The 16303-nt window shown below is 33.3% G+C and overlaps 1 protein-coding gene across 8 annotated transcripts in view; it reads left to right on the forward strand.

The window, feature by feature from the left end:
• Nucleotides 1–16303, forward strand: part of LOC106463792 (potassium voltage-gated channel subfamily H member 6-like) — a 218516-nt gene that overhangs the window by 185559 nt on the left and 16654 nt on the right. For 6 of the 8 annotated variants that reach the window (XM_022391384.1, XM_022391386.1, XM_022391387.1 and 3 more), the window contains 6 exons: nt 3188–3440; nt 6820–7013; nt 7629–7704; nt 11071–11310; nt 12244–12453; nt 13829–14168. In XM_022391384.1, coding sequence (XP_022247092.1) covers nt 3188–3440; nt 6820–7013; nt 7629–7704; nt 11071–11310; nt 12244–12453; nt 13829–14168 — 1313 coding nt within the window. Of the gene's footprint in view, nt 1–3187; nt 3441–6819; nt 7014–7628; nt 7705–11070; nt 11311–12243; nt 12454–13828; nt 14169–16303 lie in introns of those variants that run through there. The other 2 variants (XM_022391385.1, XM_022391392.1) reach the window with 2 other exon arrangements.

The following is a 16303-nucleotide window of genomic DNA, read 5'->3' on the forward strand; positions in this document are numbered from 1 at the left end:
TACGAACTTTCAAAACATTTCCATAGACTTCTTTGATATTTTTTGTGGCTACAAAGGCTGTGGTTCCCACCTTGTATTCTAACAGCATTACATGCCGAATGTGTGTCTCGTCGTGTGTCATCACTATAAGGGATTAGAGTATACTCTACTTTACACGTTATATAGACTACACTAACATGACGTTTAGGCGGCTTGTTTAACTACTATACGTGATGTACGTTTCTTGGAGGGTGGTTAATGAAAGTGTTCCAAAACGCGACATTAATTTCTTGATGACCTAATATTTATTGGAGTTACCCAACCATGTCATGAACATTTTCTGTAAGTGTTTTATATTATGGTCCATCACATTAGTATGAATAAAAATATACATAAAATTCATTTAAAATGTTTTTTTAGGACAAATTCTTTTTTTTTTATCTTATTGTTTGGGTTACCATTATTTTAACAAAGCATGATTAAAGCGTAGCTTCAGTTATCTTAATTTAGATCTTTAATTGGTATTTGAACAGAAAAATATAATGTTCGATTTTGCTTCAAAGTCTCCATTTAAAAAGTGTGCGTCAGTGTGAGAACTTCTAAAATACGTTGGTGATGATCCACTGTCAGTTGCAACAGCAACCGAACTGACTTCAGTGTGAGAACTTAGGTTGTAAATGATTCACTGTCAGCTATAACAGCAACCGAACTGGCGTCAGTGTGAGAGCTTTTAAAACACGTTGGTAATGGTCAACTGTCAACTGCAACAGCAACCGAACTAGCTTCAGTGTGAGAGCTTAGGCTGGTTATAATGCTTGGATGGGTAATTAAGAAAAACTTTGTCGAAACGTTGTACATTTGCTGTTATGTTAAACTTATATTAAAGTTTTCTTCGTTACCCATTCAAGCCGTCTCCAAGCATTATTAGTCTCAAAAGTGGATTACTCGTCATCGAATTAGGTTGGTAATGATTCACTGTCAGATGCAGCAACAGTTGAACTAGCGTCAGTGTGAAAGCTTTTAAAATACGTCAGTGAGGATCTTTGACAATTATTTAAGTTATTTTCTGTTTAATATTTCTTCTTCTTCCTTCTTTCTGTTCTGAGCAATTGATGGCTTGGAACTTGAAAAATATGATAACTTACATTTCATTATCAACACTATTAACACACTATGCGCGCACGCACACACACATATATGCACAAAATATCAAGAAATAGTATTTTTACTTTCACAACTTCCAGGAAACCAAACTGAACAACTTACACTATATTGCCGCGGAAACCTGTTATCACTTAGATCTGTAATACAAACAAAATGGACTTTTTAACTAGGTACTTTCTAAACATTATTCTAAGGCATCATCAAACATATCTTTTACACAACTCACAGTAAAATCCCGTTATCGAATTTCCTAAAAATTACGCCATTTTAACTAACTTGTAAGAATACGACTCTTGCAGTCTTTTGGTTGATTGAACGAAACAAATTCGCAAAGTGATTCTGACGTTCGCCTCTTGAATCACGAACGGATCAAGGGTCCAATTGACGAAAATCTTCCAGATCATTTTCCCTCTATCCAATTGCCTTACAAATACTTTCTGATGTTGAAAATGTGCCATCTGATTGACGCAAACTTTAAAAGCAGCATTTTAAACGTATATTACTTTCGCCTTTCACCGACTATGCATGTTTTTAATTATTTAAAACTACATCCTACAGTGAATCTTTTATTCAAAACTCATGAACGTTAACCATTTGGGTTTATAAAAATTGCAATGAAAATTAATAAATGAACCAAAATTATACATGTTATTGTAGTTTATAAACTTCTCTTGTTATGTTTTACGTTATATGTAATGTTACTACAACATCTGTTAACAGATTGTTTTGTTTCAATTAATGAAACTGCCTGCTTTCATATCAGTATTTCTTTCTTTTTTTTTTCGTGCAAAACGAATCATGTAAGTAGATAATTAAAGGAAGTGCCTTGTTATGTAAAATTATACATGTTATGTCGTGTTTCCGACAACAAACATGTTTTAAGAATCGTGTAAGGGTTTTAGAACTGCATGTAACTTTCTTTAATGAAAGTAGTCATATTTCTTTACATGACATAAATTTTCATTGTAACATGAGTTGTTATTTAGTGGTGCAATAATATGATTTTGTAAACCCAGGCTGACTGAATTAATTAATGTTATCGCAGAAATTTGAAACAAACAATAACATGTAGTGCGTGAGAGGAAAATGGTAACATATATATATATATGTACACGCGCGCGCGCTATTTGGTAATACATTTTTCTAAGTTAAACAATTCATATCAACATGCACAGCGGTGTGTCTGCGGATTTACAACGCTAGAAACCGGGTTTCGATACCCGTGGTGGGAAGAGCCCAGATAATCCATTGTGTAGCTTTGTGCTTAATTTCAAATAAACGAATATGCCAATAGCATAATAGTTGTATTTCCCGTCCGGAATATATTTGATATATGTTGTGAACGTAATTTTTAAAATCGTGCATGCGATATTGTGTTATAATTTCATTTAAATATCGTTGTTATTCGCTTGAACATTTTGAAGACAGATTAACTCAAGTAGTCTTTTCTCTAGCTATCATTTAAGCTTTATAATTTATTATAGTACTTATGCAATTCTAGATACTTGTTTCCTGCCTATTTAGGACTCTGGCATGGCCAGGTTATGGGCTCGAACCCCGTCACCGAACATGCTTGCCCTTTCAGCCGTGCGGACGTTATAATGTGACAATCAGTTCCACTATTCGTTGGTAAAAAGTAGCCCAAGAGTTGACGGTGGGTGGTGTTGAATAGCTATCTACCCTCTAGTCTATTATTTCTGGATTAGAGAGGGCTAGCGCAAATAGTAGATTTGCGTAAAATTCACTAATCAGTAACAACCAAATAGGGCATTTGTATAAACACCAGAAATTTTATAAAGTTTGTATTGTAATAGGTAACTTTGAGTTTACCTTCACGCCTATTTTCTAAAAGATTTAGTGCTCTTGCAACTTTTTTGTTCTCTAGTTATCAATTTAAACAGCAGATAGGTGGCACTAAACACTTAATTCACTACCCCGAACCCTTTCAATCTCACATGTCACCGAATTTTAGTTATTCGTATAAACTATTTATTATTTGAACCTATTCATATGTTTTGTTCGTTACTGGGGTTTTCATTCACAGGTGCTGAAGGGATTTCCAGAATGTCTTCAAGCAGACATATGCCTTCACCTCAATAGACAGCTTTTGGAAAATACTCCTCCATTTAAAGATGCAAGCCCCGGATGTCTGCGGGCACTCTCTATGAAGTTTAAAACTACTCATGCGCCACCTGGTGACACTTTGGTACATCGTGGGGATGTTCTTACTGCTCTGTATTTTATTTCCAGAGGAACAATAGAAATTTTAAAAGATGGCATAGTGATGGCAATATTAGGTAACTTGTTCATAGAATTGTGTAGCCTGTTTTTTACACAAAATGTTGTATTGTATTATGCTGATTGATTAAGTAAGAAAAACATTAACCAGTTTTAGAGCGTAACCTACTAACGATAGATTTACACTATCCAGTTATAATGGAAGTTTGGATTATGGTACTTATGTTTAAAGTGTAACCTTGCACAGATATTCATGTCTTTTTCGGAGATGGGAGTAACGTTATCGTAGATTCACGCAGAGGCGAGCATGATATAATGGTTAGTGTGCTCAGAATGGGAACCAAATGATTCATGGCTCGCGTCCCAGTCTCACAAAAACCCACTCCACACTTTGGAGCCAGGATTGCACTATAAAGGTGACAGTTAAGTCCCACTATTCGACCAGGTCAGGAGTTATAGCATTGAGTGTTCTTGACTAACTGTCTTTTCTCTAATCTATAAGTTCAAAATTCGGGACGACAGCTAATATGTAGCTTTGCGCGAAAATTCTAAAAAGAAACGATCAATGTTACATTCACACGGTGAGTACACGAACTATACGTATGTCACAACATATTGTATTGTATAATCCAACATTTTATAAATATCATGTCTGAGTATTTAGTGACGGTGTATCTAAAAATAAAATAAACAGTTAACTATATTAAACTGTAAAGTTAAACGAATTCAAACAAAATTCATTTGTCTCTTTATTTCTCTATTGTTTTTATTTCGGTAGTTGGGTAGCTAATGGTGTTTGTCATTTTGCATTCATATGCATTATTCAGTTGTTCATACGTGGAATATGTTACCCATCAATACGCCATAAGCGCTAAAAGAAATTTTACAAGAGTCCAAATCACCAAATAGAGATTGACTGTATTTAAATAAATAAGATTGGCTCAATGAAAAGACTGATTCGCCATGTTTCATTACCGTCAAATATGAGTGACGAAAATTAAACTGGTACAACGAAACCAAATTGCTACCATTGCTACCAAATTACATGTGACAAAAATTTTGTACAATGAAACGAAGTTATGATCATGTTTTGTTATCACTAAAACACAGGTCTATAAATGAAATCGGTACAACGAAATAACAGGATGACCATGTGCCACTACTACATAACTCCGCGTACTGGTGGGCTTGTGTTTCTTCCGTTTTTAAGTGCAGAGTTGCTTAACATTTCTGGAGCTAAATTAGTCTCATTAAAAGCCATGTGTTTCCTACAAACTGTAAGAAATTAAATGTGTTGTTATTTTAAAACATGGTTTTATATATTTTTTAACTTAATTTAAAGTGAATCTGTTTCTTTTCTCGTCATTTATACACACACATACACGGTGACTACGATAGAAACAACAGTATGATGTACAGGAAAAATGTGTTGAATAATCATTTCCTCTAAATAACCCCAGCAAATTTGTGAAATGTGTCACAGAATGTGTTACGTCTTTTGAGTGTGCTTTCTTCAGGTCTTGGCAACCAAGTCTCCCAGAAGATAATTATTATTCTTGATTAAATTACGTTACCTAAAACTTCATTTAATGGAAAGGGAAATATTGGGCAATTTATTAAAACCTGTCAGTCGTCACTAAAACTACTATTTACCAATCTGCTCTTTGAAATTGCATATAATGCCAAAATGAAAAGAACGTTCATATTTCCGCATAACTTGATCTTGCAAAAGAGCATTATGAATTCATAAGCTATTTGAACTTAAATATGTGGAAGTTATTTCAAGCATTGAAATAAATGAAAAGAGGTTAACTGGACGTCCTAAAAGGTAAATATCGAAGTCCTCTGGCGTAAATAGTTATCATGATTATAAACCTACCATATTTCAAATTACTGACTTAAAATTCTAAGATAACTAGTAGACACCCGCAAGACATTTGCGTTTAAATTGGTATCTTTATTGCAAAGGTAATTATTTAAATACAGCATTTCTAAAATAATACAAAATATTTATAATTACAGACACAAAATCTATTAGTGCACTTGCCTTAGGCCTAATCTTAGTTAAGCCTTTATTAAGTACAGCCTATATTCGATAAAGATATAAATTAACTTTAAACTATCAATAAATCAACTTATAATGTTCTTCTATTACTTAATGTTAGAACTTTTTAAAAACTGATAAGTTTTAATATGTTGTTGTACAAAATGTCTACTAAAGTATATTTACAGACAAGAATTAACATATATCAATATATATATATATATATATATAACTATTCGATCACAATTGAGTTTAATTTATCCTATTTTTGTTTAACATTCTAATACACTGTGTGCCAGTCCTATTATGTAGAGTTGATACTGTCTTGTTTGCACTTTTTTTGAGGGATTGATATTAACCATCCCTACATTTACTTTCTTTTTTGAAAAGTTTTTTCTTTACTTGTTTCATTGTTGTTTTTTTTAATGCAGTGTTTCAATAGACATAGGAAGGTTGTATTTATAACAAAGTTCTAAGTACAATGAGGTTCTAACTGTAATATTTATTGTATATCTAGTATTGGCTGGTAATTCCTGTTTCACCCTGTATTTAAGCTTTCTGTAAGAAAGCTAGCTTCAAGGAAGTAATGATAAGATCGTTTACGCTAGAATTATGATTTTTTTAAAATTACTACTCGTTAATAATGCTTATAAAAGCGAATGCTCCGCTTGAAACTACGTCACCTCAGTGAAATTGACTTACAACATTGTTTTGGTTTTTGAGTTATCATGTAATAAAAAAGAAGCAGCAGAAATAAGAAATTCAAACTTTTTATTATGATACTTACAGACATTCCAAGAACTTGTGACTCAGTCATTACATAGATAGTTATAAAAGGAAACACTGTATAGTATTGTAAAGTTCTGATGACTTAATGAGGAGATATTTAAAATACAATTTCGCTAAACAGTCCGAGCCATCCTACATAGGCAGTGCTACGACCTGCCTGATATTGATTTTTTAACTTATGTTTTAGCTTCATCTGCTTCTGTTTTCTTACACTATAAACTCGACATCATTTTAGATATTTCATCGAAGCAAAGACTTTTTTTTTAGTCTTTTCGTATTCAACTCTCGATTTTATGGTGACATGAACATGGCGGTGCTAATTGGATTGTTATTTTGTAAAACAATTTTTAATGCTCAACTTGAATATAGTATTCGTATTTGAAATGTAACGGCAGTATTTGCAAACACACACGAGATATTCAGAGGTTATCGAAATTATGTGTAATTTGCATTGCTTTCTTATAAAGATGAACGTAAAGAATAATATTAATCAATGTCGTAGTAACCTGTTTCTCAACAGTTTATTCAATAAACGTTTTCCTTACTTTGCAGACATAGTCTTTCGTTTTTCAGATATAATGGATACTTTTGATCTTTTATTGCAGGGAAAGGTGATGTGTTTGGAGAAAACCCATGTTTGCACCAGACAGTGGGAAAGTCCAGCTGTAACGTCCGTGCCTTGACTTACTGTGACCTCCACAAGATTCTCCGGGAAGACCTTCTGGACGTACTGGAACTTTATCCAGAGTTCTATGAAACTTTTACCGGAAACTTGGAAATAACCTTCAATCTCCGGGACGTACGTAACTAATAAGTTCTCTGTCACCATATTTTGTATTTGTTTTCCACTGTTCCCTAGTCTCTGTTATCCTAATAAGGTGATTATTAATAACATACGATCTTCTGATAGGTAAACGAATATTTCACTGGAAAACAAGGGTGAATTGTCACTTATGTTTGGTCACCGGGAAATTGTATAATAACCGGCCTTCAACCCTAGTGAAGTCGGCTTCTCTTACCTAGGGTGAAAGGAATGCATAGTCAGTGCTTACGCGGTAGTGATTATTATTAACTTACAGACAAGATTACTGAGGTGTATCATTAGACCTCACTTTATTAGCTTACAGACAAGATTACTGAGGTGTATCATTAGACCTCACTTTATTAACTTACAGATGGTCTAATGATACACCTCAGTAATCTTTCACTTTTAGCAATTGGGTCTTCTCCATCGAAACATTTCCCGGTGACCTCTATGGCCAGTATACTTCTGTTGGGAAAGCATACAGTAATGATTTGCTAATTGCATATAGTGACATGTTGTATATTCAAATTCCTTGCCAATTGGCGAGTATATCATATTGTTTTTACAGATATGATTCACTGAGGTCACTTTCAATGATTTTTTTTTCAGGAATATCAGGCAGCGCTTGACCCAGAATTTTTTCGCGGGAAATCTGCTTATGGTCAAATAATCTCTCCTGAAGAAGGTTTGAACTATATTTTTTATGTTATTGTTATAACCTGATTATAAGGTAAGTTTGGGGAATTATTTCGTAAGTACCTAGTGTACGTATAAAAATGATAAGTTCATTTCTTTTACCCTCTTGGGTCAAAGAAAGGGGTAATTTCAAAAACAATATAATTAATTATTTTACAAATTTGTTTCTTTAACCTGTTTCATTATCCAGTATGAGTAACTATAATGTATTAACAATACAATCACATTAGCTTCAGTAAAGTTAATATATTTACAATACAACCAATTTTACTTGCAAACAGTCACCATTACTTATCCATCGATACTTTCTGTAGACTTTACGTCTCCATCTCCACCCACGATCTTAAGCATCTACCTTATTCTTGGTATACAGTTAACCCTAATCTATCATTTACATTCTACTATCAAATATTGCATCATTTGCTTATTTTCTGGACATAAATCATATAATTGACCTTCTTTTAGCTAATATTTATTTCCCTTTAGTTTTTCCACATCTAAATTCTTTAATAATAATCATTTGATCCATTTTCATATATCATAACTAATTTAAATAGGTTGTTTCTACCCCCACATTTTAAATTCCTTCATAAAGTTCATTATATTTTGATCTATTTTCTATATATATTTCCTCTGTTTATTAATCACTATGAGTGTTACATCTTGTCCTCTTGTTTCTACATGTGAAGGCTCATGAAAGTAGCCTATTTTCTATATTGTGTTTGTTTTATCTTCTATTCCATTTGATTCTTTCCCAATATCTTTTTTATTATTTTTAACCAACATTGCTTTGTCCACCTCCTTTCATCCTGCTTTTATATCTCTTTTTTTTATACTTGGATGTTTCCCCCCTCCACATCTCTTTCCAGAGTTGTTCTCTTCCAGTTCTTGCAAATACTATATAAGTAGGGTCCCTTTTCATTTCCTAAATCCAACATGATCCACTAGAAGAATATTCTTATCTGGAATCCACACATTTATTCTTTCTTCAAGTATACAGCATAAATTGTGACTTGTACTCAATAGTGACATTTCATAATGATAACTTATATTATGATTTTCTCCTTCTTTACAAATTGGACATAATACCACTATTATCCATTCATTTGTGAACCTTCTCATCTCCAAATTTTATTTAATATTTGTGTCAATTCTTCAGTAATTTCTTCTATTGCATATATCATTCTACGCTCTGTCATGTCCAGGAACTTTACTATTCTAAAATTATTTATATGTCTTTTCACTTTTTAATTCGATATCATTCCTTCCCATCCATTATCTCTGACCTCTTTTTGTATTTTCCAAAGTTTCTCTTTGACTTCTCCATTTTTTTACCACCTGGCAACATCCTCATAAAATGTTCTTCCAACTCTTGGTCAAATCCTTTTATTTATCCCCACTCTTCTCCTTTTTGTTTCTGTTTTATCTTATAAAATTCCATGACATTTTTCTGTTTTAACCTTTTTTATTCTATCCATATAATTTTTTTCAATTCTTCCTTCTTTTGATGGCACTCTTTACATTTTCCTTTAATTCCAAGATTTCTATCTCTTTCTTTCCCTCTACTCTTCTTAGTTTTTCTCAACTTCTCTTTTAGAATTATATTCCTTGATACATTCTTTGTCCGAACATTTAACGTTTTTCCTCTCTTTCTCCACTGCTTGATAAATTTATTCTTTCAACTTTTTTTTGTTCTTTATGCACTATTCCATCATCTTACCTGTTATATTCCACAGTATTTCTCCAAACAATTTAACTCCATCATCTGACCACACAATTTTTACTTTATCATTTTCTTCTACAGGATCTTCTTTTATCTTGAATTTCAGTGTGGTCCACATAGTTGAGGATTTGACTCTACTCTTTCTCTTGCTTCAAAGTTCTCAATATCTTCAATTGCTCCATCATTTACAATAGTGATAATGTATAATTGATTTTTCTCTTATTAAAATATAAGAACAATAAAATATAAATATAAGATTTCCAATCTCAATCTTCAACCACTTTCTTTGCATCATTCAGTACTTTCTGTCCATTAAGTACTAATCATTTCAGCATTTTCTTTCTTTCAGAGTTACATATATTATATTATGATGTTTTTTTGTATATACCTTTTCTCTTGTTTCATTAATTGTCTTTTTTCTAAAAAGGTCAATTTTCCACCTGTCCATTCATATCTCCCATCGTTATTCATCTTTATTCTTCTTGATGTATTTTGTAATTTATTTTCTACTTCTCACATCAATTTTTCTGTCTTTTCATGATTATAAACAGTACCTATTTTCCATTTTAACCCTTTGAAACTACAACTGCCTACAAATTCTCCTCTGTCACTTTGCCATTCTTAATTTTCTATTAACTCTCTTCTTATTTCCACTAAATTTATACCACAAATTTTTTGCTGACGTTTCCTTGTTTTCTTATTATCTTGCAGTAATTTGATCTTTCCATATCTTCGTCTTCTAACCAAGTTTCACTTAACCCAATAGTGCCACATTTCTTCACAAGTTGCTAAAATCCTCCAACTTTATTCTTAAGTCCTGCTGCATCCCAAAACATTTTCTTAACCTTTCTTTTGTTAATCCTATTTCTTGATTAATCTTTCTTCTCTTCCACCTTTATCGTTTAAGTTATTATCCCCAATTCCCTCATTTTCGTTTAAAAAAAAAATATTTATTTTTTTCAAACTTTTATATTTGCCAATCTTAATTAGTCCATTCTTTATCAATTTTTGACTTTCAAAATTCAACCTTTGTTTTTCTTCCTCTTTATAACTTGGCAACTTTCCTTAGTTCATTTTGAATCAGTTTAGACAAAGCTGAAGGCATTGAGAGGTATATTTACTCTCACAGGACCACACTGGATCGCTGTACTCAGTCTTTCAGAAGTATGTGTATTGTTACAGAACTACATTGCTTCCTTTTTTTCCAGAGATGAAGCCTTTTACTTATTTTCAGAGAATTAGGCTGTGACAATAAATGTATCGTCACAGAACAACACTTCTCTCTCTTTACACAAAGTTGAAAACTCATAATTATATTTACTTCTTCTGGTTTTATAAGATTGTTAATATAGTTCGTTCAGCCAACAAAAATGTAAGATATACATTAAAATATGTTTGTAAGGTTACATAAATTATTTATAAGATGTTAATTTGTGTTTGAGTTTCATTCATAGCTGATGTGTTATCACATTTTTGTGCGTGACTTGAGATTGATTATATAAATATGTATTTATCACATACAATTAGAGTGATCTGAAATGATTATTTAGGGTGTTAATTATGGTAATCATTTTATTAAGTGTTAATTATGGTAATAATTATATACTTATAAAGAAACATTTCTATTTGTAGTGGAAGACCCCCGTGCTACAGCATATCAATATCCCAGACCTAGACGGCGGAGGCAGTCAACTTTACGTCACACCTCGGACGGTATCATGGGTCTGATTGAAGAAGATGATGATAGGGGATATAGTGGGACGGGAATCTTGGAGTTTTCGCCAAATATGGCAGGCAGAGACGTAACTCCCGCAAACTTAGAATTTAATGACAGGTCTGATAAGCGGTATGGTACAATTCATTCCATTGCTGGTAAGTGTTTTCTGTCGAATCAACGTTAAGAAGTCTTGCTTTATTTATTATAGGGGTCGTCGATCGTGTTATAAAATGAAGGGAGTGATTTGGCAGAACTAACCAACATCTGTTTTTTTATCTTATTAGATCTATTTTGTGTTATTAAACCTGTTTACACATAACCAATGCCTGTTTTATGTTATTAAGCTTGGTTAGACATAACCAACGCCTGTTTTGTATTATTAAACCTATTTACACATAACCAATACCTGTTTAATGTTATTAAGTTTGTTTAGACATATTCATCGTCTGTTTTTTTTACTAAGTCTGTTTAGATATAACCAACTGTTTTTTTACTAAGCCTGTTTAGATATAACCAACTGTGTTTTTTACTAAGCCTATTTAGATATTATCAAATTATGAGGATCGTTTGCAACATACAAGAAAGATATAATGACAAAATATTACTTGCGACTTCAACTTTGTGTTGTAGTCTTCTCTATCAGAAGAAGCTGTCATGGTCTTCCCCTCAAAATTAAAGTAATGAATGACTTATCCACATCTTATAGGAAAATGTTTCTAAAAACTTGTAAAGGCAGTTTTTTTTTAAGAATTTGTGTACGGTGGGAGATTTTTCTAAATGTTATTTACCATCAAAGGTAAAATGTGGTTCGAATTATACTTCTGAACAATTAAAAGTTAATATTCGTAATTACAAAATATTTTTACGAAATTTGGTTTTTAACAAAATACACAATCTAGTCTTTATTACCGGTATATGTTAATTATATCGTGTAGGAAACCCTTGAAATTTAGAAGAGAGTTTGACTATGATCAAAATAGACGAAAAAAAGTACATCTAAGTGTTTACTGGTCAATTGAATTCGATGCCGACTCACCTATGGCAGGATAACATTTAACGTTCTACATGTAGTGTATTCTTTCAATCAGCAGGTGCTCTTTCTAGCGTTACCAACCTGACTAGTGCGGTGTTTGGAGGAGCTTCAGCAGTTCCAGTATCCCGGTCTCGTTCATCGAGTCCTGTTGCAAGGATGGAAGAAGGAAAAGGAAATGTAAAATCCCTTCGGCCAGGATCCAAGGTTGGCTCAGTGGATGAAACTGAGAAAGATAAGGTTCCTCATGTTGATCTGACAGAACCAAGTAAGTATTTTTTTTTAAACATTCTCTAACCTAGTGAGACCTGATCGTCCAGATTTATTCTGAAAAGTGACAATGGTTTGGGTATTGTTTGAAATAACACTCTAATGGTAGTTTGTTGAAATATAGGAGATTTCATTAAACTAATTGGAATTTTTCATTTTATAATATTGTTTAGTGCATTAAAACAAATAAAGGAGCAAAACTTGTGTGATTACCTTATATCCAAAACATTCAGGAGGATAACTGCAGTTTGAAACTGATCCTTACTCCTAATGTTTGAGTTCACTATGACTAATTTAATGCATAAATATAACTAACTTGAAAGTTATTATTTAGCTTATGAGAGCTGAAAATGTTTTGAGTTATTAATTAATTAGTTTCAGCTAACTAAGACTTATTTAATACATGAATATAAATAACTTGAAAGTTATTATTACATAGCTTACGAAAGGTGTAAATATTTGATTATTGTTTTTAATATTAACACTTAACCTATTAACACAATATTTTTCTTTTTCCGGTTAAGATGGTTGAATTTTGATATTTAAAATGCATCCTGTGCGTACAGTAATGATTTTCTACTACATGTTCAAGTAGATCCGTGATTTAGGTTTTCATATATTTATAGTTAAAATCCTCACTATACGTTAATGACATTTCTAGCCCTAACACCTGACTGCTTCCTTTGGCGTGTTCGTAATATCCATCTATGTTTTATTTCATTCCCTGCATTTGTTCTTACTTTGGCAAGGAAAAAAAATACGTTTTTCATCTATCTGCCCACAACTTTTAGTAAACAGCTATTACTTTCAGTTTTTAAACCCCTCTAAAGTGAGAATTCTTATTTTATTTTATAGATATGACTATCCTGTGTCACGTAACTCTTCAGATACAATCTACTAACCTCTGTGAAAGACATAACTCTTGATTTAGCCTGCAAGCATGATTTATAGTAAATAGCTTGAAAATCGTGATATTTAATGTACTTTCAGATACAATCTACTAACTTTTGTGAATGAACAACTCTTGATTTAGCCTGGAAACATGATTTCTGACTTAATACTTGACAGGCATGATCTGCTTTTGTTCACTTATTAATTATTAGTTTGTTTGATATTTGAAATTATTATTTATTTGGTTTCGTTAAAGTGCAGGTGGGAATTTCTTGTGAACTTTTTAAATATCAGAAGATTAGTTGAGAGAAATTCTTTCAATAATCCAAAGAAGTAAACAAAACACAATGATTAATGAACGTTAACGTGTTATCTGCGATTTTTTAAGCCATACTTTGTACTATACTTGTAATCTGATATCCTCCTTTAACTTCCCTCTTCCGTACTTTATAATGTTATGATACATTTATTTGGTATTGCAGTTTTCCAAGGTGTTCCTCCCTCTTCTGTTAAAAAGTCTGTCTCCATGCCTCTTGCTGATGCTCCTCGATCTCCTCTTTCAACTAGTGCCACTGCACCACCTATATTACCCCCCACAACAGACCAACCCATAAGGTGTACGTCTGGGCCCGGCCAGGTGACCTCGGACTGCACTTATGTTACCACCCGAGCGCCAAGTAGTTCCAGTTTAACCATTCCTATGTCATCCTCGTTCCCATGTAATCATCTATCCCCTGCTGATGAAACATCCAAATCACACCCTTCTCATCCAGATCGGTCAGAATTCACCGTCCTGGAAGCAAGAATAGACACGCTTAGCAGGTAGGTGATTGTGTTTCTCTAGCAACCCAATCGAAAACTTCCACTTAGTTGTGTGCAGTTTCTCTCAGTTGTGGGAGTGCAGAATGTTCGTGTTGAACTAATTGGAGCTCTTTTACAGCCAACATGGTTTGGTTGTAGACATGTTTGAAACACCAATTAATAAATTCTTTCTTTCATCGTGCATTTAGTAAACCTCTGTTCAAGTCCTCTCAAACGATAGTAGCATTCCTCCCGTGGGTCTATTAGAAAGATACTGAAAATTCGTGTATATGTAATCCCCATCGAGGAATTTTGGGTCCCACAAGGGTCACCAAGATCTCTCAACTAAGGGTATTTTAATTCACTACTTAACCATCATTTGGATGTGTTTTAACACAAAATACTTCTTATACCAAAAAAATATCGCCACTATTTAGTTTCTCAGCAAACAGTACTCTAATCCACAAATGAAAAAAGGACAATTTGCCTAAGCTTAAAAATTATTTTCTCTTCTTTACAAGAGATAACTTAAAGGTCTGAGTCAATAAAAAAAAAGAAAAAAAAGAAGCATCTACGAGCAAAAATGAAACATTTAACATAAGTTAATTAAGTTGTATATATGGTAAAGCGTTTTAGCACATAAAAATAATTAATTCTGGGCATACGTTGAAAACAATCAACAATAAACTCTTGAAAAATAATTGATTGATTTTAATGTTTAGATAATGTAACTGGGTTTTGGGGGGAGCCCTGGAATTAATCGGAAAAAAGCTGCTTTATATAGGCTCAATTTTAGTAGGTAGGTAATAGCATAGGGCGGCAAAGTCAATTAAAGTTTTCATTTTAATTTTGCTTTTAGTGGAATCGGCTAGCTCGATTTAAGTCACATGCCCTGTCTTCCCGACCTAGGAACTGTGTTAATGGACAAATACTCTGCTCAAAATATAATGATGTTTAATGTGACAGCAGGAGGGGGGGGGGGCATAAATAGTCAGGTTCCTCTGGATCCAAATAGTTCGATGTAAGACACAGATAGGCCTGCTAAAGTAAACATTTACTAAAAATTACAACATTTAGTTTGTGTAATGTTATGTATACATGTTTAATGATGATAATGATGCAGGGGTTCTGCTGGGGAAGGCATTTTAAACTCACGACCAGGTGATGGTCGCGGGTTCGAATCCCCGTCCCACCAAACATGCTTGCCCTTTCGGTCGTGGTGGTGTTCTAATGTGACGGTCAATCCCACTATTCGTTGGTAAAAGAGTTGCCCAAGAGTTGGCGGCGGTTGGTAGCCCTCGTGTAGCTTTGCGCGAAATTCAAACAGACAAACAAACCTAAAGTCACCCCGGCTAATGCATGGAAATGAAGAATTTAACTCTGTTGTATTTCGTCTTGAGCTGTATGCTTCTAAATTTTGCCAAATCTTTCACTCGGAGTAAAAGACACGAAACAAACTATGCATTTCAATCTCTACCTCTTCACTACTAGCAATGGCCTGATAGTTAGAGAGCGAGACTCGCAATCTGAGGGTCGCGGGTTCCAATCCCTCGTTACCAAACATGTTCGCCCTTTCAGCCGTGGGGGCGTTATAACATGACGCTCAATCCCACTATTCGTTGGTAAGAGTAGCCCAAGAGTAGTTGGTGGGTGGTGCTGACAACTGCTTTCCCTCTAGTCAATCAATGCTAAATTAGGGACAGCTATCGCAGATCACCCTCTTGTGGCTTTGCGCGAAATTCAAAACAAACCAAATCACTACTAGCAACATAACCCTAGCTGATCCTGTGTGCCAATCCACTTATTAAGTTAGTTCCTCAATTTTGGTATCAGAAACTGTTAAATTGTTTCTTCACAATTATTGTAAGTACCTAGAGAGAAACTACTAGAATTAACGGTGTATTATCGTCACCAGACGTTAAAAGGAACTTTCAGTGTACATTATACACATAATCTATAATGTAAGTATCTATATATATAACAGCTAAATGTCTGTCTGTCACACTTTGTATCTCCTGAACAGTTAATCTTAGAAATAAGAAATATATATATATATATATCCAAATGCTTCTTTTCAAGAGTATATTAGTGGAAAATTATAGTTTTTTTGCACTTCCTAAAATTTTATATTGATATCAACATCGATCCATCAGTCT

The sequence above is a fragment of the Limulus polyphemus genome, unplaced genomic scaffold (assembly GCF_000517525.1).
Source record: "Limulus polyphemus unplaced genomic scaffold, Limulus_polyphemus-2.1.2 Scaffold1484, whole genome shotgun sequence".
NCBI lineage: Eukaryota > Metazoa > Arthropoda > Merostomata > Xiphosura > Limulidae > Limulus > Limulus polyphemus.